Raw genomic sequence first — 25,913 nt, forward strand, 5'->3', positions numbered from 1 at the left:
TACATTGTATTGTGTGTGGAAGAAGAAGAAGAAGAAGAAGAAACCAACAAGAAAACGTTTTGGCCTCCATCTCTCTTCTTGCATTCTTGAGTAAGCTTCCTCTTGTGTATACAGTGTGTTTGGCACTGTAGCTCAAGCAAGTCCTCCCACCACACGATTCTTGGCATGGTATTAGAGTATTTAGATGATGAGATTGGTATTTCTTCAGTCAGGACACCAAGTGTACAAAGAGCACATAGTAATGTAAAGGCTCCACTGAGTGATCCAGTGGTACGTAGGTCTAGCAGGATTAGATACCTTGTTAAAAGATATGGTTTTGAAGGTTATGTAACTCACCATTATGCTTATATGGTGAAAGTAGTTAAGGATGTTGAGCCCACTTGTTTTAAGGATGTTGTTGGTCATGCTCATTGGGATGCAACAATGGATGAGGAGATGGTTGCATTAGAAGCCAATAAGACTTGGGATCTGGTACCCTTGCCTAAGGGCAAGAAAGCTATTGGTTGTAAGTGGGTTAACAAAGTCAAGTATAACGCGGATGATTCGGTTAGCGGGCATAAGGTTAGGTTGGTTGCAAAAGGCTGTGCTTAAATATATGGTATAGATTATGAAGAGACATTCAGTCTAGTTGCTAGGATGACAACTGTTAGATGTGTGATTACCTTGGCAGTAGCGAAAGGTTGAAGTTTGCAGCAAATGGATGTTAAGAATACCTTCTTGCATAGTGAATTGCAAGAAGAGGTGTATATGGAGTAGCTAGCAGGTTATGAGGATTTAGAGCATCCCACATATGTGTGCAGTGAACGTTAAATAAGACGCTCAATGGGTTGAAACAAGTACCTAGAGTATGGTTTGACAAGATTGGAGAGTATCTTGTCAATATTGGTTTTTATATTTCCGGTGTTGATCACTCACTTTATGTGAGAAGGGGAGATGCAAGTTTGGTGATTATAGTCATCTATGTGGATGACTTGATTATTATAGGTGACAGTGACAATGGAATTACTGAAGTTAAGGACTTCTTGAAGAAGAAGTTTGAGATAAAGGATTCGGGTGAGTTGAGATAGTTTCTTGGTATTGAGGTGATTAGATGTGATGATGGTATATGACTATCCCAAAGACAATATGACTTGGATATGTTATCCAAGTATGGTATGATAGCATGTAAACCTCTTTTAGTACCATTGGAGCAAAATGTGAAGTTTCGTATTAACGTTGAGGATGAGATAGAAGACCCTACTATGTTTAGGAGGATAGTAGGGAGTCTGATTTACATGACCATTACAAGGCCAAACTTGAGCTATGTTGTTGGCCTTGTCAGTCAGTTTATGCAGATGCCTAGAAAGCCTCATTTGGATGCAGTTAGACACATATTGAGGTATGTGAAGTCCACTTTACACTATGGACTTTTTTATGAGGCAAGTAAGGATATACAGGTATTTGGATACACAGATGCAGATTGGGATGGTAGCGTGTTAGACAGAAGATCTACTAGCGGATTCATGTTTTCCCTTGGTAGTGCAGTGAGTACATGGAGTAGCAAAAAGCAATCTATAGTTGCTTTATCGAGTACAAAGGTTGAGTATAGAGGTGTTGCTGTGGCAGCATGTGAGGTGGTATGGTTGCAAAAGTTATTGGGTGATTTGGATGTGCAAGAAGATGATCCAGTTGTCATTCATTGTGGCAATATGAGTAGCATACAACTATCTAGGAATCCTATGTTCCATGCTAGGACAAAACACATTGAGGTGCATTACCACTTTGTGAGAGAGGAGGCACTTGCAGGAGAGATTGACTTGGTATATGTTAGCACATAGGATCAGATAGCTGACATTTTTACTAAGGCATTGGGTGTAGAGAAGCTTCAAAAGTTCCGAAGCTTACTTGGAGTTGTAGAGATAGAGTTGAGCTTGAGGGGGAGTGTTGAGATGGCAAGTTCAACATGTGTGGACACTGATGATGGACCGCGTGGCTAGATGGGTCCGCACGTTTACACTTAGCATGTCGGTGGTCATTATGATCCTCACATGGCCATTGACTTATCATTTATTATATTTAGTTTGTTATACCTACATACCTACAGCTAGCATAGATATACCACCAGTCGATTAGTATAGTCAATTATGCACTGTTTGACTTAGTAGGCCACTTTCCTTTATATTATATCTTATCTATACTTTGTGTACATTGTATTGTGTGTGGAAGAAGAAGAATAAACCAGCAAGAAAACGTTTTGGCCTCCATCTCTCTCCTTGTGTTCTTGAGTGAGCTTCCTCTTGTGTGTACAGTGTGTGTTTGGCTCAACAACTCAAGCAAGTCCCCGCACCACGTGATTCTTGACAAACATGTTATCAAAATGGCAAGAGATAGACTTAAAACTGATTTTTGTACGAACAACATCTTAACTCATAAACACAATTGTTTTAGTAGTTTCCTATCTGCTTAATATAGTATAGACTTCACCTGCAACAGATAATCATAACTAGAAACTTTCAAGCTCAGTTAGAACTTTAAGCTCTTGCTTATATATCCAGTTCTGGAGTTGCTTTGTTTTGCAAAACCGTCTTTGTAATATTGACCCCATATATGCATTTGAAAGTCCAGTTGCATGGTTCTTTTTATTTATTGTTTGTTAATTTTCTTCCTTTCTTTTCCCCAACATATATTGCTGCATCAATTTTTAGAGGAGGTCAAATTGACTTAGCAGATTGCTGAAGTTAATTTATTTGGCAAATATTTCAATAACAGGTGTTCAAGTTCTGATCGAGGCTGGTCGGCAGCTTGTGGAACATGAATCATCTAGTAGGATGACCACAGCACAGCTTATATGGCTTTGTAGCATTATGGGAATAGCTATTTTTGTTAAACTGGCCCTTTTTCTGTATTGCCAAAGCTTCGACAATGAGATTATTCGAGCATATAGTAAGGTACAAGCCTACAGTTTTATTTTGAAGTCTTTAGAACTTAGAAATCCAGTTTCAGTGAAAAAAGCACCCACATTATGTCTGGGTTTTGAATCAGACATAACCAATCATAATATGATATTTATGTGTTGCTGGGTTGCAGGACCATTATTTTGATGTGTTAACAAATGTCATAGGGTTAGCAGCTGCTTTGCTTGCAAATTATTTCTACTGGTGGTTTGACCCTGTGGGAGCTATCTTGCTGGCAGCATACACAATAATAAATTGGTCACAGACTGTCCTTGAAAATGCAGGTATAACTTCTGCAAAGACAAATACGAACTGCTTTCATTGAAAGGAAAAATGAGTTAAAGGGAATGATGCTGCTAAATGCTCTGGTTCATGGACAATTCAGGGTGTATGACAAGTAGTACCCAATTGCAGTTTTTGAAGCGTACATCACCAATTCTCTTTTATATCTTCATTTAGCACCATACTTACTAGTGTGATGTTATAAGGAGAGTTTATAGAGTGAGAAAATACTGAATTTACCCCTTTCTTTCAGCATGACCTGCTGGCAATCTTTGAAGGTGAGGAGGGGTAGAAAGGTGATCTCAGGTCCCTTCTTCCAAACATCATTTACAGCCTTTGATAGGCTGACAGTGACAGGGGAAATTTTGGGTGGCACAATACTCACTATTTTCTCTGCCACTTCAAGTTGCTGGAGTGCTCTATAAGGGCACTCAAGCTGGGCACTAATAGAATGGGTGATAATATGAGAATGATTACGGAAATTTCCCCCTCTTTTTTAAAGGAGAAGCTGATGGACAGCATTTGAAGTGGAGGGTTAGGAATATGATCATCAGACCTGCAAAGCTATAGAGTCTGCCCAACAAAGGAATCACTGGGAATAGCTGTCCTATTGCTTTTTGAGAGGCGCTATGATGGCAGGTGCCACATGGGGCTTTGCTGGCTAATGGTAGGACATTGATGTAGCTATTCAACGCAAGCAGCTTGAGCCACTTTGCAGGATACTATGCTGACAGGGTGGCTTTTGGGTGGTACAGTACTTTTTAAAAGAATATCTATGAATGATACCTCGGAGAAGCTCCCCCTGAGGTAAAAAAACAAGCACAAAAAAGTCCCTGTAACGAGTAATCAAGTACATCATAAATACAATGGTTGTGTGAACAACCAATCTGATGGGCTATGGTGTTGGACTATATGGGGGGGATAGGGGAAAAAATGGGTGGTACAACACTCATTAGAGCTTTCGCTAGGATCCCCTCAAACCTGCACCCCTCCATGGCCCCACCCAAAAAAGATGTTCTGAGAAGGCTGGTGTATAAGACATTATATATTGGTGGTAGAAGATGTGAGAGAAGTGTCACAACTAGGTCCTCAGAGATAAGTGGGGCCCAAATGTCTGGATCCGGAAGAGAGATACCAATCTCCTCCAAATCTCTGCAGCAGTGCAAAGGTGTCTAACATGCACAAGCACAAGATCTGCACAACTCAAAAGGAGAGAAGAGTGGGCTCTAGCATTCAACCGATCCCATAAAGCTACTGAATCCGTGGCCACACCATCATAAGGATTCATGGCAGGTTGGGGTATAGGGATTGTAACAAAATCCAAGGGTCACAATCGTTGAGGAGACACTCCATGTGTCATGACCATAGAGGGTAGTTCATCCCATCTAGCTTGTTGGATGTGGAGAGAGAGGGTAGGACTGGCACCTGCTCAAGAGATGCCCTCAATGCTAATTGGGGACTAGAAGCCCTGAAAGAATATGACGGGAAAGAGTAATGAGATGGTGGTTGGTTTGAATGATCCTGAACCACACGATCAGAGGTCATTCTAGGACTGTTTTACTGTTTCTGTGTCATGAACTATTTTCTCTCCCCATCAACAGGAAAAAATTCTTAAAAGCATCAATAAAATTATCACCAAGGTAAATTACAAAGTACAAGATTCCATATCAAAGACTGCCTCAACAAAAGGCAATGAAGGAAACATCTCTTTAGCTATGGGGTGTTGACTACATGGATAATGAAATAACCACTTAAGTGGGCCATACTACCTTCATTACGAGATCTACATTTGGCCTATTTGAATTGCTCTTGTGCTTTCGGTTTTGGGGACAGGTCTACATTTGTTTTATGTCTTTCAAAGCTCTTTTGTAATCAATTAAAGAATGTTTGAGGTTTGGACCTTCCAAAGCTGTTTTGTGATCAAATAAGGAATACCACGCAAGGGGCACCAAGGTTTGGGGCCAAGTGGTGTTGGTGTGGCCCTGTTGAGCTCTAGCTCCATAGTGTTCTTCCATTTCCTTATTTGCAGTAGTGTTCAAGTGTTTGTGAGTGCTATTATCTTGAATTATACTTTCTCTATATGGAAAATCGGTTTCAAACATGGCCCTTTTTTACATAGGATGGCTGACTGATTGAACATTTCCACCATCCTTCGTTGTTTAGCACTACTTTGTAGTTGTGCTTGTCACCTAACAAAGCAGAGAGCTAAGGGTGTGCAAGCACATCATAATTTTTTGTGTAGATTATACAATGCTCATTTAATTCCATGTGTTTGCAGTACTGATCGGAAGTTTCAATTAAAGAAAAAAGAAAATATCAACTAGTGGAGATATTATTATCTTCTGCACACAAACCATTAGTTGTGTAAAATGTGCAGCCTGACCTTTAGGTGCACACTGTTGTGAGAGCAACTTGCACATATCTATTTATTTCGAGTTCAAAAGTAGGGTACTAATTGTTTTCACTTTGTTGAACAGTTTCTTTGATTGGGAAAGGTGCACCTCCAGAGATGATGCAAAAGTTGACCTATCTTGCTTATTCCCACAGCAGCCAAATAGTACGCATTGACACAGTGCGTGCTTATACTTTCGGTTCTTCATATTTTGTTGAGGTATTTTCAGTCTTACTGATAGTGCACTTTCCATAATGCTTGGACTATGTTAAGGTATTTTCATCCTTTTTGATGCTGTGTGGAGAAAATATACTATTAAGTTAGTCACCTTGTGCATTATAGCTCAATAATCCATGGTTGTGCTCAATTGACAAAGGCTTATGTCTCAAATTTGTCTCCTTTAAGGTAGTTACAAAAGTTACTTCTTTACCAATTATAATTATTGCAGCTAACTATGGTTATGCTTGTATTATATCATTGGTGAATGGTCATCTATTTCATTCCTTGTGTCATCACTGACAATACTGTGCATAATACTGCACAATCCACTGCTTGATAGTGGGTATTCTCCCCATTATTGATGTATGTATATACGCATACACATGCACACACGCGTGTGTGTGTGCGCAGCCAATCTTATGTATTTTTAATCATTGCAATAGTGCATTGGCCTTTATCGATTGGCCTATTGCAGGGAGTGAATACTCTCATGACCCATAGGATTGCCTTGAAGAGCATGTCTTCCGGCCCATTCCGCATGCGACAACACTGCCTTCCAATCATGAATCAAGTGATGAGTCGAATATGGACAATGAGGAATGTTCCCTTTAAAATGGCCTAAAATCACCTCCAAATAATAAGTGATCCATTTTCCATATGACTCAGTTGTCATACCAGCCATCAAAGCAGCCAGCATAATAGTCCATGGTTGTTTTTGCTCAAATAAAGTCAATTAACAATGTAGCCTTCCATGCCAATACATTAAATTGTATATTCAAAATATTCGACCCTGCACATATTTTTGGCATAGAAACTAAATCAACCTTCAGCAATCTCAATGCTTTACAATCTGTACAAGTTTTACACAAAAGCTCCATGGCTGTAGACATAAATGTATCAATATCTGTTTTAGTCCAGGGTTAATGTGGGAGATAAAAATGGACATAATCCATAATAATGGATCGAACTATTCCTAATCTAAAATGAGGAAGCCAAGTGGATAACTTCTAGTAATCCAGTTACATTTCCACCTCTATGCTTTTTTTCCCCAAAGGAATGTCAACCTCTATGCTACCCATTGATTGGTTGTTTTAGAGTTACATTGCAACGAATGGGACAACCCAGACGCCTAACAATTTCATTAGGTTGCAAAATCTGTCTTGGACATTTCAACAAATCCCAATCACATCCTTTTAAAGGTAAAAGCCTAAATTTAGCAAAATTAATTTGCAGCCCTGCTGCCTGACCAAATTCTAACAAAAAGAGTCATTTTTACATATGACTGATCCAAAATTGAGTGCTGCTTTCCATATATTGTATCTGCTTCAGTGAGCCTGTCCATATAAGAAGCAAAGGGTGGGTGGCAACGGCATATAACAGAGCCCTCAATGGGCAACACTTTCTCACGGAATTTCATGATTTGTGTGAGAGAATCCCATGAACAGCATCACAGCTTTAGCTACACTTATTTGCATCACGTGTATACATCCTATTGAGTGTGCATGGCATATTCAACCCAATAAGAGTATTGGCTATTTTATTGTTTATCTGTCATTTTCCAACAAAGGCATGCTGCCTGGGATGCAATCCTCCATCCAAGATACCTTTGATAGAATGCATGATCATTTCAGCAATAAGTTTATATACCACTGGCATTTGGAGTCAAACAAGTCTGTATTTCCACTGCCCAGTAGATGCTGATTTTGCCACAAGCATAGTTTATCATGACAACAGTGTATCTTTCAAATCATTCAAAAAAGCAGTATAAAATTCCACAGTTAAACCATCTCAGCCTGGGGATTTCCATTTGCCCAGATCTTTCAAAACATCATCCAGCTCGATATTAGGAAGGGCCATTCCAAATCAGTAACTTCAGCTGAATATGGTATCGCAACATTCAAAAATTGCATATGAGCCCCATCAATGCCTGATGAAGTCAAAGGTGGTGCTGAAAATACACTACCAAACTGCTGAGCACATGCACGATCCAACTGCAATTTAGAATTTGTCCATGAACCATCAGCCCTTTTGACCCTCCAAATGTTATGTCTTTGCCTATTAGCATGAAAAGGATTTAGAAGAACAGCCTTTATGTAGAAATGGTTTTTGACCTGCCGTATCTGAAGTTGATATTGATGATTTTGTTGAATGACGTTTTTGCTTGATACAAGATCTCTCCTCATCTCTATTCAACAGCTCTTTTTTTTTTTTGGAAGTAAAATGTGGCTTTTGATTATATTACTCAAAAAAACTGATTACAACGGAGTGCTCATGCTTAACTGACTATCTGGAGCTGATGAGAGTCACAAATACATCATGTATACAAGCCTCTCAAGGCGTTCTGGGGGGGATAGGAGCAAGAAGCCATTGAGGGGGGATGTATTGCCATCTGGGGATGCCTGCCTGTATCACAAAATGACATCGGAGCTCGTGACGAGCCCTAGACTCGCCTTGCATTTGATCCCATCAACGGTGGAGGGAGTGGATGATGGAGGTCCAGAGCTCTGCTAAGGTCGCTTGTTCTGAAAGTCTCTCTTCGCCGAAAGCCTCCCGACACCGCGCCTTCCAAGTATGCCAACCAGTGAGGCTCCCTATGATCTTCCATACCTCAGAGTGGTCTGTTGTGGGCTCTAGCACCTGGCGGATGGGTGGAGCCTCTAAACGGACCACTGCACATGACCCTATCTCGATCATGAATATCGTGTCTTGCATTCCGGCCTCATGCAAAAGGTGATGGCCCTGGTTGACCGCCTGCCAGCAGAAAGCTCCCCATGAGATACATCCAAGGCTGGGTGTTATACGATGAAGGATGCGGCATGCTCCTCTCCATACGAGCTGCGCCGCCTCACACGACCAGAGGCAGTGCTTTGGTTTCCAAAGGTTGCTGTGTGCAACGCTTACGATCTCCCTCTTGCATATGGGCAAGCCAGCTTTCCACCGCCAAGCCTCCATGTGCCACCAGCCATAATAAATATGATACCCTCCTTGGCCTCCAGCTATCCCGTAGGCGGTGCCAGAAGGTCCGTCGGAAAGGTTCCGTGATGCTATGCTCCGCCCAGTGCCTGCTATATGACGGTGCCCAATCCATATCCTCCTGCATTAGTATGTGTTTGCCAATCTTGGCAGTGTACTCCAAGAACCTCGGTGGCTTCTTGGCAACTGCAGTAGCCGGCCATAGCTACTCTCCTAGGTCCCACTCCAGCTCATCAAGTGGCTTGCCCTCCCAGATCCAGAGATGCCACTCCCTGAGCTCTTGCCAAAAGAGAAAAGGCTCCAGCCGCCATATCTTCCCTTGAAGGCCAATCACCCGGATCCTCTTCCATGAATGAAAGGACAGCTATCCCCTCATCTTGCTGTCCTTTGTCAAGAGCCAGATGCCCCCCCCCTCTTGTACGGTGAAGAAGGTCCCAGGTGGAGCATCGCCCACTCTACCTACCACCTGTAGGGGGATGCCTGCTAGTGAAAACCTGACGGCCCATACCTCCCTGGGCCTGACGGCCCATACCTCCCTGGGCTCTATCGGCTCTTGAATCGGGGGAGCAAGCCACTCCTGAGGTATTGCTGCGTCCATCTCCCTTCTCCTCAACTCCACTCCTCTTCGACAGCCTGATACTTGCTGTAGCAGCTCCTCGTCCACCATCCTGTACACCTCTCGCCATGTCTTGATGGTACGAGTTGGGCCAGCCTCCGAACCGGCCCACTAGATGTGGGGATGCTTGCCAATCTGTGCCCCTTCCTGATCCCTGACCTGGGGGTTCCAGATCACCATCTGACGGTCTATCTTCTCTTGGTAGCCTGGGGGCTTTGGATTAGGGCCTACGAAGGGCCTGCCATATGCAAAACAAGCTACGTAGGAAAGGTAATTTGGGGGGGGTGATCTGGGCTGATGTGAAGATCCATCTCAGGGACGGCCTCCACTCTCCGCCAAGCCTCGTTTTACAATCCTGAAGACCCTCATGCAATAGGATCTTCTAGGTTTGCTCTCGCGGTGTGAGGCCACGGACAACTAGCTTGCCCAAGTCGGCCATACTCTGATACTTTGAGTCTACGATCCCAATCCCTCTCTTTGACTGATGTCATATGATGGTCGCCCATGCCACCTTGGCCTTGGAATCCCTGGAGCCATCTGACTCGGACCAAAGGAAGTTCCGCACTAGACAGTGAAGCTGCACTACGTAGAATGAGGAGAAGCACCAACATGAGGTGATGTACCAGGCCATCGCTAGGAGGACCTGGTTAACCACCAGGGCACGACCGCGGCTAGTGAGAGGCGAGCTGTGCTCTAGTAGGTTAGCTTCCTCCGAATAGAATTGAGGACTAGAAGAAACTATTGGGCGGGAGTGATATCGAGTCCCACCTGGAACCCTAGGTACCGGACTGTTTGCCTTCTACTCACCCATCTAAATCCCAGGTGGATGCTCCACTCCGTGCTAGAGTTCGGGTCTGTGAGGAAACCAACCGACTTTTGTCAGTTGATTTTCGCTCCCGCTGCAAAACAGAACATCTCAAGAGCCAACCTCACTCTCTCCAGCATCAGCTCATTGTCCTCTATGCAGAGTGCTGTATCATCTGCATACTCTGAGTCTAACAACTTAGTCTCCTCTCTCACTACAAGTCGGAGGTCGCGTAGTCCGCTCACACGTGACTTGAGGAAGTGGGACATCGCCTTTGCAAAGAGTAAGAACAAGTATAGGGCTAGGGGGCAGCCCTGCCGAACCGATCTCTCCAGTCAAAACTTCTCCCCACGCCTACCACCTATGAGAACCCTGCTGGTGGCCGATCTGTAAAGTGCGGAGACCTCGCGAATCCAAGCCTGGGAAAAGCCCAGCCTCACCCTAGTGCCCTCTAGGAAATCCCAGTCCACCCTGTCATAAGATTTCTCGAATTCCAAGAGTAGTACGGCCAGTTTCTGCCCACTGTGCTAAGCCCACTCTGTTGCCTCAAAGAAGGTGAATACATTGTCGAGGATGCTCCTATCCTGGACAAAGCCTATCTCTTTGTCATGAATGATGTCTGGAAGCACGGGGCGTAGTCGGCTACCAATCATCTTTGCCAGTGCCTAATAGGCCATTGACAATAAGGTGATCAATCTCCACTGGGAAAGCTCCAACCGGTCTCCCCCTTTGGGAAGAAGATTGATAAGGCCTGTCGAGAGACTCCTTGGCATCTATCCTGAGGTGAAAATCTCCTGGAAGGCCATCAGTAGAGGGTCCTTTACCACTTTCCAGTAGGTATTGAAGAAGGCCTTAGAGAGGCCATCCTCTCCTGGGCATTTCTGCCTGTCCTGTGTATGGAAAGCCTCCTCTAGTTTCTTCTCTGTAAAGGGGGCTAGGAGGGAGCGTCCCATCTTCTCTGAGACGAGGGACGGGATGTGATCCTAGACCTGCTGTCTACTTCGCTGTCCTCTAGTTGAGGCTGTCTCCTGCTAGAAGAAGCGACTGTCGTAGTTTGTGGTAATCTCCATCACCTTGTCTGGGCTAGAACGAGTCCTCCCATACTGATCTCGAAGGGTGCGTATCTGTTCTCGTGAGGTGCGAGACTGGTGCACCTGGAAAAACTCCCTGCACATCGTGTCTCCCTTCTGCGGCTAGAAAACTGTTGAGGTGCAGAAAGAGAACTTCGAGCGCTTGTCCTCTAGGCGGGCAATGGCTGTTTCGTGCGCGTACCTCCTGTGGGTGGAGGGTGGGATCCCCTGGTGCCTCATGTAGTAATCTGTGCGTGGCTGCAAGGTCCCGCCGGAGTGCTCTCTCCTCCTAGCTTTGCTGCTTGGCCTGTATGGTTGCCTCTTGGCAAATTCTGCTCGACTCGACTAGGACCTTTGTAACCTCCTCTGCGATCCAGTCCCTCTTACCCCACTCCTTGGTCCAAATCTGCTCTATCTGTCTCATCACCTCCTCCCTCCTATAGATCCAGTCAGGGATTTGACAAGATCATGTGTCTAGGGCAGATGTTGGGGGATTTAGTGTCAAGAGAACTGGTGGGCAATGATCGGACAACGTGGTGTCTGCCAACTGCCCTATTTGGCCTCTACGAGAGCCTCCCCACTCTCCCACATAAAACCTGTCTAACCGCTCCAGCAAGACTCCACCTAGCCGCCTGTATCCCCAAGAGAAGTCCAATGACCTCTCCCTCCTATGGAAGGCAGGGTCTCTCTAGGCATCGCGTGCTCCTATTGCTAGTAGAAAGACCTCCCATGCCTCCTGCTCCTCCCTAGCCATGCCCTGGTAGTTTCTACCTTTGCCCTGCTGGTCCTCCAAAGCCTCCAGGTTGTTGAAGTCTCCTCCAAAGTTAGAGGAGTCCACCTCTGGGAGTCCATCCGCGATCTCCACCTAGAACCTGCTGTGTGCTCTAATCTCTGTAGGGGCATAGACATTGAGGACTCCAAGGCACGAGTCCCCAATATCCAATCTGATCCATAGAACCCTCCGTGCCACAATCGTCTCGTGGTCTTGTACATAGGTAGTTAGACTCAGGCCAATAGAGGTGCATACGTCTCCACTCTTGCCATGGGTACCTATGGCGTGCTCCTAGTAGGTGTGAAAGCTGCCCGAGAGTACCTTCCCTGCCTACTGGGCCTGGGTTGTGCTCCTGTAGAAGTAAAATGTCGATCCGTCCGGCAAGTGCAGGCTGTAGCTCCTACCGAACAATCAACTTCCTAGAACCACGTGCCCCACTGTAGTGGAGACTATTCACATTCTAGGATGCAGGTGTAAGCCCACAGGGAAACTTGCGACTGTGGAGGCTGCTGATGAGGAGGAAAAACTATGGGGCATGCAAGTACGCTTTGTTGCAGGTTTGGATGACGAACTCCAGTCCCCCATGGTGGTCCTTGGTCGGACCATAGGGGTGATAGATGCTCTAGGTGGTACTATCAATGCGTCTATTAGCGATGCTGAGAGTCGTGACTTTGTACACTGGTAGAAATGGGCCACTTGTGCCAAGGGCCACTCGATCACATCTTTTGGAGCTCTTCACTATGGGGGGAGCTCGAAAGATAATGCTCAAGTGTGGGGCCTCGGCACCAGCCCACCAGTTAATGTCCATCATGCAACCAGGCCACTACTATGCAAACAATGCTAATCCTTCCTCTCCCATCCACTAGGAGATGTGGTCCACCACCTGACTCTTCAGCTCCTCTATTTGTGGCGTCGTCCAATCCCCTGAGTGAGAGGGTTGAAAGAAAAAAGCGTAGTTTGGTCCATTCAGTGGTGCTAGTAGATAGACCTTGCCCCTCCTTGACTTACGAACCACAAAGATCCCCACCTCTAGAGGTAGTGGGAACTCTCCGCGCTCCGCAACCCTCAAGTAGGACCATGGGCCACTCTGGAAGAACTCTTGTGGCAACAACTGTGCTTGTCTCGGGAAGGTGTGATGGGCGGCAGGGGCAGATGTGCTGGTGGCTGTGTGGGAGGGGGGAACCTGTTGGTGTGAGGATGTAGGCGTGTGTGGCTCATCACCTCCTGTGGGAGGAGGGGGGGTGGGTCTGGCGGGGATCATCTGAAACGGGTGCGGATTAGGGAGTGCTCGGCAGGGGGGGTGGTGGGGGGAAAGAGGATCGAGGGATAGTGGGATGGTCAGAGGTACATGGTGAGTATTGGGGGGGGGGGGGGGGGGGGCGTTGGTGGCCCTGGAAGGGGAGGGCTATGGGCCAGGGCTAGTGTAGGGAGCTTGGGAAGTGGGGTGGGGGGGGGGGGGGGTAGGTGTGGGGGCTGTTGGATCTCAGGTGGGGTAGTATGCGGCGTAGGTGATGGTTGTGGGGGACTACAGTTCTGTCGGGTGGGGTGGGCGAGGGGGGTTGTGGAGTACTCTGCTAAGGGGGCATTGCTTGCCCTCCTGCTCCCTATTGTATCGAGGCTGCATCTAAGGAGCTGGCTATGGCTCCCTCCGCCGTCTCCCTCCCTGTCGTCTTTGGACCCCGTGTGAAGAAGCCGTTAGCGTCCACTTGTGGGCCTGTTGGTGGAGCCGCCTTGGCTTCGAAATGCGTACAATCTGCTGCCTGATGCCCAAAGTCGTGGCAGCGCAGACATTTCCCTGGACGCCCAGTCACAATGACCTGCTGTCTAAAGGAGTGATCTCCTGCCTCAATCTCCAGGAACTTTGGTATACTCTTTGTGTCTTTCATAGCCACTCGTACCTTTGGGACTCCTGCAGCTATCACTACATCCGCGAAGGAGACAGGGAGAACTGTGCCGAAGAGCCGTCCAAAGTCCTCCACTAGCTGGCGGTACTCTACCTCCAGTTGGGGGAAAAGTAAGGTAACTGGGTGTTTGAGAAATCTGTTGTGGAGTGCAAATGACTCCACAGCAAAGCTGCTATACCAGGGAGCCATGTAGATGACCCCCTTCGTGGAGGCATAGAGCGAGCTCTCCACTAACTCGCGAGTTGCATCTGCAGAGGTGAGTCGAACCATGAATATCCCTCGGCCCAAGAGGACTGCCTCCACAATCTGCGCTATGCCAATGCGCAGCGTGGAGTGGAGCCAATCGTGCAGGTGGGCCCTCGATGGGGAGTTTCCAACAACCTGACCAAAGATCACTGTTTCTTTAAACTCCAGCTCTGCGGCACAGACGGCTAGGAGCTGTTCCTCAGAGAGGGTGATGTGCAAGGTGTTTGACTGGGGGGCACTCGCAGAATGCACTGGCGTCTGACCAAAGGTTTCCATTGTGTGTCCTTGTTGGGAACCTACCAATCACGCTGCTGTGCTTTCGAGGGGGGCGGGGGGGAGTTGCTGTAGGGGGGAGGGAGCAACTGGAGGTGGGGGGCGGGCAGCTAGGGGGGAGAGGCCGAGCGCAGGCGGGCGGGCGCCGGGGGGGGGGGGGGATTGTCGAAAGGCGGGGCGTAGGCAGGGGGGCGGGGGGGGGGGGCGGAAGGGACTGTCGAGTGGGAGGGGGGGAGGACTGTCGAGAGGGCGCAAGATAGGGGGGAGGAGGATTGGCGCAAGGCGAGCGGGGTGGGGATAGGCGCAGGCGGGGAGAGGGGAGGACTGGCGCAGTCGACAGTTCCGTCGAGACGGGGGGGCAGTGTCACATCGCAATGGCGGGGAGTCAATTCTTTTTTATCTATTCAACAGCTCGTATAGCCTCTACCATTTTGTTTTGGCCCATAAAAAGTGTTCTCTTTGCTCATCCATACATCATTTTCCATAATCCTCTCTCACATTTTGCATTTCAAGGACAAAAGCATGTGATGGATAGATATTCCATATCCTCTTGAGCATGAACTTTAATAGGGCAATTAATCTTCTTTACCATTTTCGGAAATTATTGATGCTTAAAGATAGTTGCCATTCATATATGGCAACCTTTGATGCCCAAGAGGGCGATCCTCCATAGGCATATCAAAATACATTCCCAATCATAATGGTGCATGATATGAAAGCTGAAGTGAATAATCCACCCAGATTTTGCAAGTAAAGAAGTCATAGATGTGCCATAAATCTGATGCATGAAACAAAAATACATATCATTCCATTAGTACAATTCCATAGTGATCATATGAGAGGGACAAGAATTATTGTCACTAGTGTTCGGGTAAGTATAAAAATCTCTACATGAGAAAGCTTGATGATGCCATGGGTATTGTTTAAAAGACTCCCACATCTCTGCATGATGATATCCTTGCGGCTAAGAAGCATGGAAAGATGCAAATACATACATCTATTCTTGTAGCATGCATTGAACAACCAGCCATCGACCTTGAGGGTCTTATTGCCAACACTAGTTGTAACTTATGTCTATCAAGCATTACCACCCTAGAAAAGCTGCCCATTACCAGCATAAAAGATATCATAGCCCGCCAAAAAGCATGCTGTCCAACCAAAGTATGTTGGTTGTGCTCTTGCATTAAAATATCATCAGATTGCATTTTATGTACATAGTTCTCAAAGGCAAAGCAATGAGAGTAGTTAGAGAGTGACATCCACCCAGAGACGGATCCTGAGGTCTGTAACCAGTGGTCAGAGCTGAGATGATGCTAAAAGTGGATGGGCAATAGGCTGCAGACCAAAATGCAGCAGTTTGGAGGCTGAATCTAGTAAATGCAATGGTGTAACCACCTAGAGGTAGAGGAAGCTGATCACCGACAGCAGTAGGAGGCTGGGTGACAGTTGCAGAAGAGTGCTGATGCTGGGCAGCCTGCTGATGCAGTAAATGCTGGTGATGACGATAGTTGGCGATGTCAGATACATTGAAAAAGGCAGACAACAGCTGTAATAATGGCGGTAGTAGATGATGTGAGTGTTGCAGCAGCAAACACAGCCTTATGTGGGGCAACAGGTGGCTGGCGGCAACAAAAGATAGGTTTCATGATGTGTGGTAGTAGTTGTGTGGTCATGTAGGCTGGACAGCCACTAGAAGAGGGCGCTGATTGCTGAAATCTACAAGAAGAGTGATGACCTGCAAGAGAAGGGATAATCTGAGTGGTATGGGCAGCTTCCTATTTATAGATGTGGATCCTCCCAAAATTAGGGTTTTGGCTTATGGGACACAAACTTTTGGTAAAATTTGAGTTTTGGGACAATCCCGTTGGCAGTGTCTTTGTGTCTCATGTAGCTCACCACATCTCGCACATGCCATCGAGACCTTGCCATTCTTGTGTCAAGTGTCAATTTCTATTGCCTCTATGAGCTACCATCCATAGGAAGAGCGATATCTTAGCCATGAAGCTGTCATCCAGCCTCCTCCAAAGGTCAAAAATAAAATAATATGAGGTGCCCTGTCTGTGGCAATGAGGAACAGTTGTTAGCCATGCTGTAATGCTGCTCATCTGAATTCTCTTCCTAGCTTGATGGTGTAGCCAAAGAAGGCCACATGAGATGTTTTATCAAGGAATGGGTCCCTCCAAACCCACTTTATGAATCCCATTGTAACCTCATTCAAAATGTACCCTATCTTGACGGTGCTCTCACCCCAAGCTTCCTCACACAAGATTCAAACTTGTGCACTCTAGAATAGTTGCTTATGTTAGTTTTGTCATACCGACATGGGAGGACACAAGTTTGGCCTTTATATGCTTAAGTTTCAGTAATAAATGGCCAATGGGATCATGGGATTTGAATAGTGCAATATCTTTGTTCTAATCCACTATGTGGATCCACCACAACCTATGACTACTCTCATCAGTGGCCAGCTCTAATATAGCAATCTCAAAGAAAATTAATTAAACTAAAATATACTGTTGTGACAAAGGGAAGAGGTATAGAAGGGCTAGGCATAGTAAATGGGGCTGATTGCGCATGTCTATCCCAATCTCCTACAAGGGTGTGGCCATAGTTGCACTAGTACCACGTACCAAAGGTTTGATACTATGCCATACTTTAGGTACTGTACCTTACGTATTAGTACCATAAGGTGCCAATTTAATGGATACATCTTTTCCATTCGAACTGCACTTTGGGACGAGCTAAATGCTCCTTATATTAATATGATTCTCCCATGATATTAGGTTATTCGAGATTCAAACAATTTCTCTCAACCTTCTCTCTCTCAAGCCCACACTCCTCTTATTTCTATGATCATGCATGTATGATGTATCTACTCCCATCTATGTAGTTATAAGTTGTAGGTAGCAGTAGCGCATGTTGCGCATGCAGCATTAGGTTTTGGCATGTTACCCTCAAGTACTCATCTTATATACTCTAATAGCATTGCGAATTGGTGGAATGTTCCCTGTCCCATTTTAGACAAGGAACGCTCCCTATCTAAAACGGGATAGGGAACGCCATGTGGCACCCACTTACCTTCGGCCGACCGCTGCTCCCGCCCGATCGCCTGCGACTGCATATTTCGATCGCTTCTCTCCTGCGTGTTGCTCCTGCCCGAGATCGTCTACCCGTTCCCGCCCCGAGTGACCAGTCCGCACGACGCCCGTTCCTTGTTGCCCCGTCAGTGGCCAGCCGCCAGTCCCCTTGTCTCCTCCTGCCTCCAACCTCTCTTCTTTCTTCTTCCTTCTTTTTCTTCTCCCTTCTTTTCTTCCTTCTTCCTTCTCTTGATTTCTCCCTTCTCTTCTTCCTTCTTTCTTGGACCTTCTCCCTCCTCTTCCTTCTTCTCCTCTTCTCTTGAGTCTTCCTTCTTCTCCAAGTTTCTTCTCCCTTCTCTCCTTTTCCCTTCTCTCTTGACTCTTGACTCTTGAGCCTTCTCCTTCCTCTTCCTTTGGACCTTGTCCCTCCTCTTCCTTCTTCTCCTCTTCTCTTGAGTCTTCCTTCTTCTCCAAGTTTCTTCTCCCTTCTCTCCTTTTCCCTTCTCTCTTGACTCTTGACTCTTGAGCCTTCTCCCTTCTCTCGAGACTCTATTTCTCACTTCTCTCAAGTCATTTTTATTTCAATTTTCAGCCTAAAATGGGTTTATCTTCCCACCCCGCTCGTTGGACTGGTGGTCAAGGAAGAAGGTTTGATGATTGGTCATGGTGGGAAGAAGTAAATGCTAACCGCCCATTGAGTGGTGGAGGATCTCGACCATGGACTTGCAAGCTTTACCCATACAAGCGAATTAGTGGAGCAAACAAGGTAATCCGTTGAGCCGAGCATTTGTATTTCGAATTTTTATTAATTTTAATTTTTCAAAGTTACTTTAATATTAGAATACGGAATACCAATTGGCACTTGTTCGGTTTTATGCATAATCAGGTCTGAGCTCATTTCCTACATGAGCCAAATTCAGAGATATAGTTTTGTCCAAATGTGACCTTGGAGAAGCAAAGGGAGCTTTGTGATCATGTAGCAGGTCAATAAGCTTATCTTGCATCTAGACCACGATGTGTTGCAGTTGACCCTGCAACTTTTGTGACACCATCCCCATCAGATGTATCTAGAGCAGGGTCAGTATCAGGAAGTGCTACCTCCACACCTACAACAGGCATTGCATCGGCCATGGCATCAACAACGCCACATGTTGTACGTAGACAGAGCACACTTGATGCTAGTTGGGATCCCAAGAAGAAGGAAGAGGTGGATACATCAGTGGCACACTTTTTTTTATCATGACTACATTTGATTTCGTGTAGCCAGGTTAGAGTACTTTAAATTGATGTGCAAGAAGATTGGTGAGTATGGCCCTTCGTATGTACCTCCATCATCAGAGACCTTACGCACCACTTTGCTCGACAAGGAAAAGCGCCTTGGTGAGCAAGCAATAGTGACTAGAAAGAGCCAGTGGGCTAAAAATAGAGTTTCCTTGATTACTGATGGTTGGAGTGATACACGCAAGCGATCCATTCATGGTATGGTTGCTTATTCTCGTGGGGAAATATATTTCATATCTTCACATGATGCATCGGGGACAGGAAAGTCAGCAGATGTACTTGCAGTAGAGTGGGTTACAGGTATTGAGCTTATTAGCCCAAAGCATGTTGTGGGATTTGTTGCAGATGGAGAGCCCGCAAATAGGACAGCAGGTGCTATTATCCAGGGATATTATCTGCATATCACAGCTTCATATTATATGGCTCATTGCTTGAAGAACCTACTAAAGGATATTGGTAACCTGTCATGGATTACACCTGTCATAGAGCAAGGAGCTCAAATGGTTAGCTTTGTTTTGAATTACCAATTTCTTTGCCATCACTTCTCTTTGCTGTCAAAGAAGATACTTTTAAAATACTCTGATACCAGATTTGCCTTTAACTTCTTGATGCTAGGCAGATTAAGAGAATGTAGTGGTGCCTTGAGGCAGTTATTTCTTAGTTATGAGTTTACCTCATCAACATTGGCAAATACTCCTACAGGTATCTTATACTTGGAGAAAGCAAATAACTCCACTTTTTGGGATGATGTAAAGCGGATAGATACTATGGTATCACCTATTGTGCATTTATTGAGGGTTATGGATACTATGCAACCTTGCATTGGTAAGGTATATGAGGCTATGGATAGGCTCAATGAAAAGTTGCAGGAGTTAGCACCAAATGATGAGGCGTATGAGGAGATATGCCATTTAGTTGTGATGAGGTGGAACTCTTATAGCTCACCCATGGATGCAACTGCATTTGTTATGGATCTTGAGTTCCAGGGCAAGGGTCAAGAGAATGACACTAAGGTTATGGATGCATGGAGACTTATATTGTCTCGTTTAGTGCCTGATCATGGCACTAGAGGAAAGATCAGAGATCAACTTTCATGTTATAGAACCTTTCGGGGTTCTTTTGGTTGTGGGGATGCACAGGAGGATCGCTGTAAGATTGGGGCAGCTTTGTGGTGGAAGGACTATGGCTCGGATGGTCCTGAGTTGCAGCAACTAGCCATCCATATTTTGAGTAAGTCAGTTAGCTTCTTTTATTTGGAGCAATTGTGGAGTACATACGCTCACATTGCTTCAAAGAAGAGGAACCGTCTTGGTGTGAAGAGGGCAAACGATCTAGTATTTGTTAGTGCTAATTTGAGGATGTTATGTAACAATATGACAACAAAGCCTGATGCATTCACAAAGTGGGAGATGCAGCAATTCATGGTACACATGATGATGAATCTGGCACTTCAAGAGTAGCTAGAGCAGCCTCGGATCATGATGATGATCTTTGATTTAGTGTACTTATCATGAGTCTCATGACACATGACACATGTACATTGTATATGATATTATGATCATTGATGACAGTGTGACACTTGGGCTATTGTGCCATGGCGATATTATATTTGTACTTGCAGTCTTGCAGTTGCCCTTTGGGCTATTTTGGCATGCCGCATTTTGCTTCAGTCTAGAGATTAGACTTTATATTTGTAGTCTTTTTTGGGACAGTGAGCATGTTCTTTCAAAGATTAGACTTCATATTTGTAATCTTTTAAGTTTTTTGGCAATGGGACCATAGGCATGTTCTTTCAGCTTAGGCTTTAAAGTTTAGTTCGTTGTTCATTGTTCATTGTTTTATCATTTATGGCATATGTATTATGCATTTTATAATTGAATAGTTTACCTCTTGAGCCTTGTAAGTTGCAATTCAATTTCTAATGAGTAGTTTTAGAATGATGCATGATATCTTAAAGTTAAAACTTAAAATGATTTGTCCTTGAGGATTATATACCTTGGTTTTAACACTCTAGAGTCCACATGGATTATGAGTGAAATATTATTATTTTTTTCATGAATTTTAATTTTTTAAATGCTGTTCCCGTTCCCACGTCCCTGTTCCCTAGGTTTGGCGTCCCCGTCCCTGTCACCATCCCCATCCCCGTTCCCCATTCCAGTTCCCCATTTCATGTTTCTATGGTCTTCACTCTATAGAGCTCCTTGATGGGAGCATCCAACTAGCTATTAATGTCGAATTGTAAGAGAAATCTGTATTTTGACTGTAGGAAGCAATCTAAGCAGCAAAAACTGCATTTGGGGGCATAGTGGCTGCATTCTAGGGCTGCTGACTCTGAATTTTGCAGTAGAGCAGCAACATGACAGAAGGAAACTAGAGTTTATAGCAACCAAAACAGTGTTAGAGCTGGTCATTCATGGGCAGTCCCAAATTGGACACAACTAAGTTTATAAGCAGTGACACTGCTTATAAACTTAGTTGTGTCCACACCACACACTAAAATATTGGGCACTGCTCATAAATGACCAATTCTAATACCCCCCTACATTGCATCTAGGCAATAGGATATCAAAGTAGATGCTATAGAAGGAAGAACAGGTGTAGATGAAGTGAAACACAGTCTTCAGGGGCTGTCAGAGTGGATGAAGATGATGATCAGCAATCAAACCAGCAAAATGCAGATCTGGCTGAGTGAAAACAATGACTAGAACGCCAAATCAGCTCTGAATAACTGTCAGACAGCAGGGCTGTCCAGTGGGCTGCAAAATGCTGATGCTGACGATGAAGATGACCTGTTAACAAATGCAGGTGCTACTGTTGAAGATGACAGCTCTAGGAGTAGGGCGGCCAGTCCAGACAGCAAACACAGATGGAAAACTGCAGCTGATGATGTAAATGCAGATGGCAGCAGTCCCGGACAATGTGGCAGGGGGCGACAATCAACAAATGATGGCGGCAGCCAGCTGATGAAGGCGATAGCAGCAAATGGCAATGGGCGACAGCCAGACAGCTCCAATTGGCAGCACTCAAACCACTCCTGCGAGAGGCATCCACCAGGCATAAGAAAGATGGAGAAGGAAGAGTGGGTCTAATGGAGGGAGAAGATGAATGAAAGTGTTTGCCCTATTTATAGTCACTAGATAGTCTCAGGTAGCACCTCAGAATGTGAGGGCCAGCCTTTTTGGAGCTGTAAGTGTGAAACCAATGAGAATTAAGGAAAAGAAATGCACTTGATGATTAGGGTTTCTCAACATCAACTAGTGTCCTTACTTCCATCAATCACAAGGCAATCCTTGGTTAAGTGTGAAGCTCAAGTATCTTGAGCCTCAACAATGACATTTTTAAATAATGATTCTGATTGTAGATTTTTGGAAGTCCTCCCACATTGAGGATGTACATTGTGCATCAACGTAGTAATGACAAAGCTTTATCAAAAAAGTGTGTTGAAACAATGCCTTGAAGGCAGCTATGCAGCCAATCTTAGTAACTGTATATTAAATGAAAGTCCCCTCATGATGAGGGTGTACATTTCCTGACATGTGATCATAACAATGTCCTACAAAACAATGCATAGATTTATAAAACAAGAAACATGCCTTGCAGGCAGCTGTGCTACTATGGAGAGTGAGATGGGTAGTAACAAGGAAATTCTGCAAGAAAAGTTTGTTTGTAGAAGAAATATGTGAGAGTAACTTTAAAGATAAAGAGGGAGAAGCATGAGGGCCAGAGGATGATGCTTGGGTTGATTTTTGGGCAATGCGGGGCTGAAGATGGTGGCAGTCCAGGGCTTAGGGATCACAAAGTTAAGGAGGGCTCCTTTCCATGATGCAAGTGCTACACTAGTCTAAATTGGGGTGGTAGTTCCAAGAATAAACTCAAAAGCTTCTAAGATTTAGACATTATAAAGCTAGGCTTTGATTATTCAGTTCTTTTTCACATTTCAAACAGTGATCATGAGGAATTCACCTTCCAATCTGTCATCCTCATCACTCAAACAAAGCAGACATTTCAGCCTCCCGAAATTCTTGCTCACATGAAACTTTCGTGGCTGATATCTTTTCATTTAATTACTAAGCACCACTAAATCTGCACTTACTCTGATCTCATTGCACCAAATATGAAGTATTGGGGAACTCAAACATGGATATAGCACCAATTAATTACAATTCCATCCACGCGGATGTAGTGCAAACAAATAGATTTCACAAGTATAAGACATGGATCTAGCTGATTGTGAGGTAGTGTATCCTTGAAAATCTGTGTATGTCTCTTCACTGACTTAGATTTCATGCAGGTGGACATAGAGTTGCCAGAGAATATGCCATTGAAAGAGGCCCATGATATTGGCCAAAGTCTTCAAGATAAATTTGAGCGTTTACCGGAGGTTGAACGAGCATTTGTACACCTTGATCATGAATCTGTTCATAAGCCTGAACACTCAATGGCACTTTTTCAATTCTGAAAAATTTGGCCATGTTTTGTCTAGTAATGAAATCCTTTATGAACAAATTTTATGCAACATACATTTTTTTTCTCACAATTTGTTGCTCTTTTCAAAAGTTTGCTAGCTGATTGAACGTTCAAGTGCAGAGCTCATTTTAGGAAACAAAACCTCAAGCCCTCTTTGTGCAATGTGAAGATGAAAAATGTTTAGGCATTGACCAAGTATTAAGAATGAATGAGCTAACTTGGACTCAGCAGCATCAAACATTTTTATATTACAGCTCATAGTATGTGCCACACTTCGTGACTTTTGCAATAATTCGTTGGTGGCAGATATGAAGGATTTGCCAATATTTAGGTTTTGATGAAGTACTAAGAATGAAGGGGTTAACCTGAATGCTCCAGAAGCAAAATTTTGTATGACAGCATAAAATAGGTGCCACATATGGCCATCATTCATGGATAACTAATATGGCAGATATTTCAGATTTTGCAGAGTAGTGTCTTGAATATTGACACTGCACATTAGGATCATACATTTCAAGTGACCTTCTGCTTATTTTACTCTTGAACTAGTCAGTTCTTTAATTTGAGGTCCTTGCTCATCGAAGTAATACACAATATTAGTGAGTTTGGGAATCTCCCAATTCCCATTTTTTGAATACTAAAAAGGTGGCACCCGGATAACATGGCCATAGGTTTCTCAAAACCATATGATGTGACCTATTATTGGAAAGCGCTTGAAAAATGGAATCTATTGAGCTATAGAGCGCTCGATTTGGAGTTACAGTGTTCAAGTTATGACAAATCCAAAGATTTGACCACGTGTCCCAAACTTATGGGAATTTCCCATATTCCCCAATATGATGTACTATGGTAATGGACAATGTTTTGTTCCAGGATGCAGTGTTTGTTGTCCCTAAGGCGAAGACCTAGCAGTTAACACTTGGGCTCACAATTGTAAGGTTGTGGGTTCAAGTCTTGTTGGGTGTATCGCTTTCTTAGAAATCTATATTCACTTGGTGTGTTTGTATAAGTCGAGGTTCTTGCCTACTCCTATACTAGGTCCTCCTTGGTAAGGTCATTGAGGAGTTCAATCAAGCTCCACTATTCATGTGACTGAGCCAAAAACAGAGAGAGGCCAACATCTAAAAACAATGCAACAAATGTGACGAGCTGCAACGCCACCCACCCCCCACCACCTGGGCCAGCAAAACCAGGTTTGCATTTGTCGCTGCCCCCTTCTCTTCAAGGCAGCCCTTTCCCCCTGTCAATGATAGTTTTCTCAAAATATCCCAGCAGAAATCTGCAGACATTGGACTCAATCTGAGAGGGTTCTTCAACTGAACTTCACAAACAGGGTTCACCAAATATGTTAAGTTGAACCATCTAGAATAAGGGTGCAAGTGTTATAGCACCTGAAGCACATAGGAGTAATTGCCTTTGAACTTCACGAATAGGGTTCAGGAACTATATTTAGTGAAACAGTCCAGGATAATGGTGCAAGTGTTATAGTGCTTCTTATGCCCCTCAAATCTTTTGAAATTTTCCAGCACCTGCAGAACCTATTGAATGGGACTCTTTCATCGTGCTAAGGAACAAAAGAATCACAGTGATTTTGATGACTATTGACCTTGTCAATGAGGGACAGGTTGAAAGTTTTGGTTGAAGAAAAGCATGCAGAAATGGCCCTTTTTCCTCTTTTCCTATGAGCCCATTTACCAAAGAAGAGGAAAAGGTTTGAACTTGCATTGGCCAATGAATGTTGATGTAATTCAGGTGGGGAGGATCTCATACATGAGTGAATGGAGTTAGATAGGGCGACAATAAAGACCTGAGAGCTCATGTGATACTAGAAGATAGCAAAGGATTATAGAAAAAGGAGTGACTAGGCATGGTGATTAGAGTCCTTCAGTAGTAGTTAATAAAAAGACGAGAGCCTGCAACTAGTGTACATACAAAAGTGGGAGAATATGTGGTGATGCTTTCAAGGCATGCACACATGCAAGAGAACTAGAATATGGAAGGCTGCAATTTGCTGCAGTGTGCTGCTGCATGTTCTGCTTTTGGCAAACTAGTTGCTTTCCCTTCATTTGCATGGACATAATCACTCATTATGTTAGCTCAACACATTCCTCTCTTCTTGAGGAGGACAAGAGCCCTCCTTTGGTTGAGAGACCTCCCCGATGCTTGAGCTATGTGTGTGTGTGCACAGAGAGAGAGAGAGAGAGAGAGAGAGAGAGAGAGAGAGAGATGACTGGTTTATGTACTGGAAATCTCAAGGCTGGCATTTACATGTCAGACTGAAATTTGCTCAAAGTATTATGATAAGTATGATATCGTTCTTTTTGCCACTCCTTCCTTAGACTAAGAGGTCCCTTTTGGAACTAGTTCAGCCTATCAGGTTTATGTTGTGGAAAAAGGGGAACCAGTTGGGTCAGGTTTGGATTTCGTGGCAGCATGTGACTACGCCTAAACGAATGGGGGAAGCAGCTTTGATGGATGTTAATTTGCATATGAAAGCCTTGTGGTTGTCCCTTTTGAAGGCGTTATGTGTATAGAGTCATCCTTGGTCAGACATTGCAAAATTTTTCATTGAAAAGACTGGCATCTCTCATGGTAATACTGTT

At 44.5% G+C, this 25,913-nt stretch overlaps 1 protein-coding gene across 4 annotated transcripts in view; it reads left to right on the forward strand.

The window, feature by feature from the left end:
• LOC148033276 (metal tolerance protein 4-like) overlaps positions 1–23,550 on the forward strand; it is a 56,124-nt gene extending 32,574 nt beyond the window's left edge. Inside the window, exons 5-8 of one of the 4 annotated variants that reach the window (XM_087681167.1) lie at positions 2,749–2,927; positions 3,067–3,217; positions 5,693–5,826; positions 23,135–23,545. In XM_087681167.1, the coding sequence (XP_087537293.1) occupies positions 2,749–2,927; positions 3,067–3,217; positions 5,693–5,826; positions 23,135–23,302 (632 nt within the window). In that variant the 3' untranslated portion in view covers positions 23,303–23,545. Of the gene's footprint in view, positions 1–2,748; positions 2,928–3,066; positions 3,218–5,692; positions 5,827–21,648; positions 22,256–23,134 lie in introns of those variants that run through there. The other 3 variants (XM_087681168.1, XM_087681169.1, XM_087681165.1) reach the window with 3 other exon arrangements.
• Positions 23,551–25,913: the final 2,363 nt, after the last annotated feature.

The sequence above is a fragment of the Lygodium microphyllum genome, chromosome 7 (assembly GCF_053477565.2).
Source record: "Lygodium microphyllum isolate KBCC chromosome 7, Lygodium_microphyllum_v1.1.10, whole genome shotgun sequence".
Lineage (NCBI taxonomy): Eukaryota > Viridiplantae > Streptophyta > Polypodiopsida > Schizaeales > Lygodiaceae > Lygodium > Lygodium microphyllum.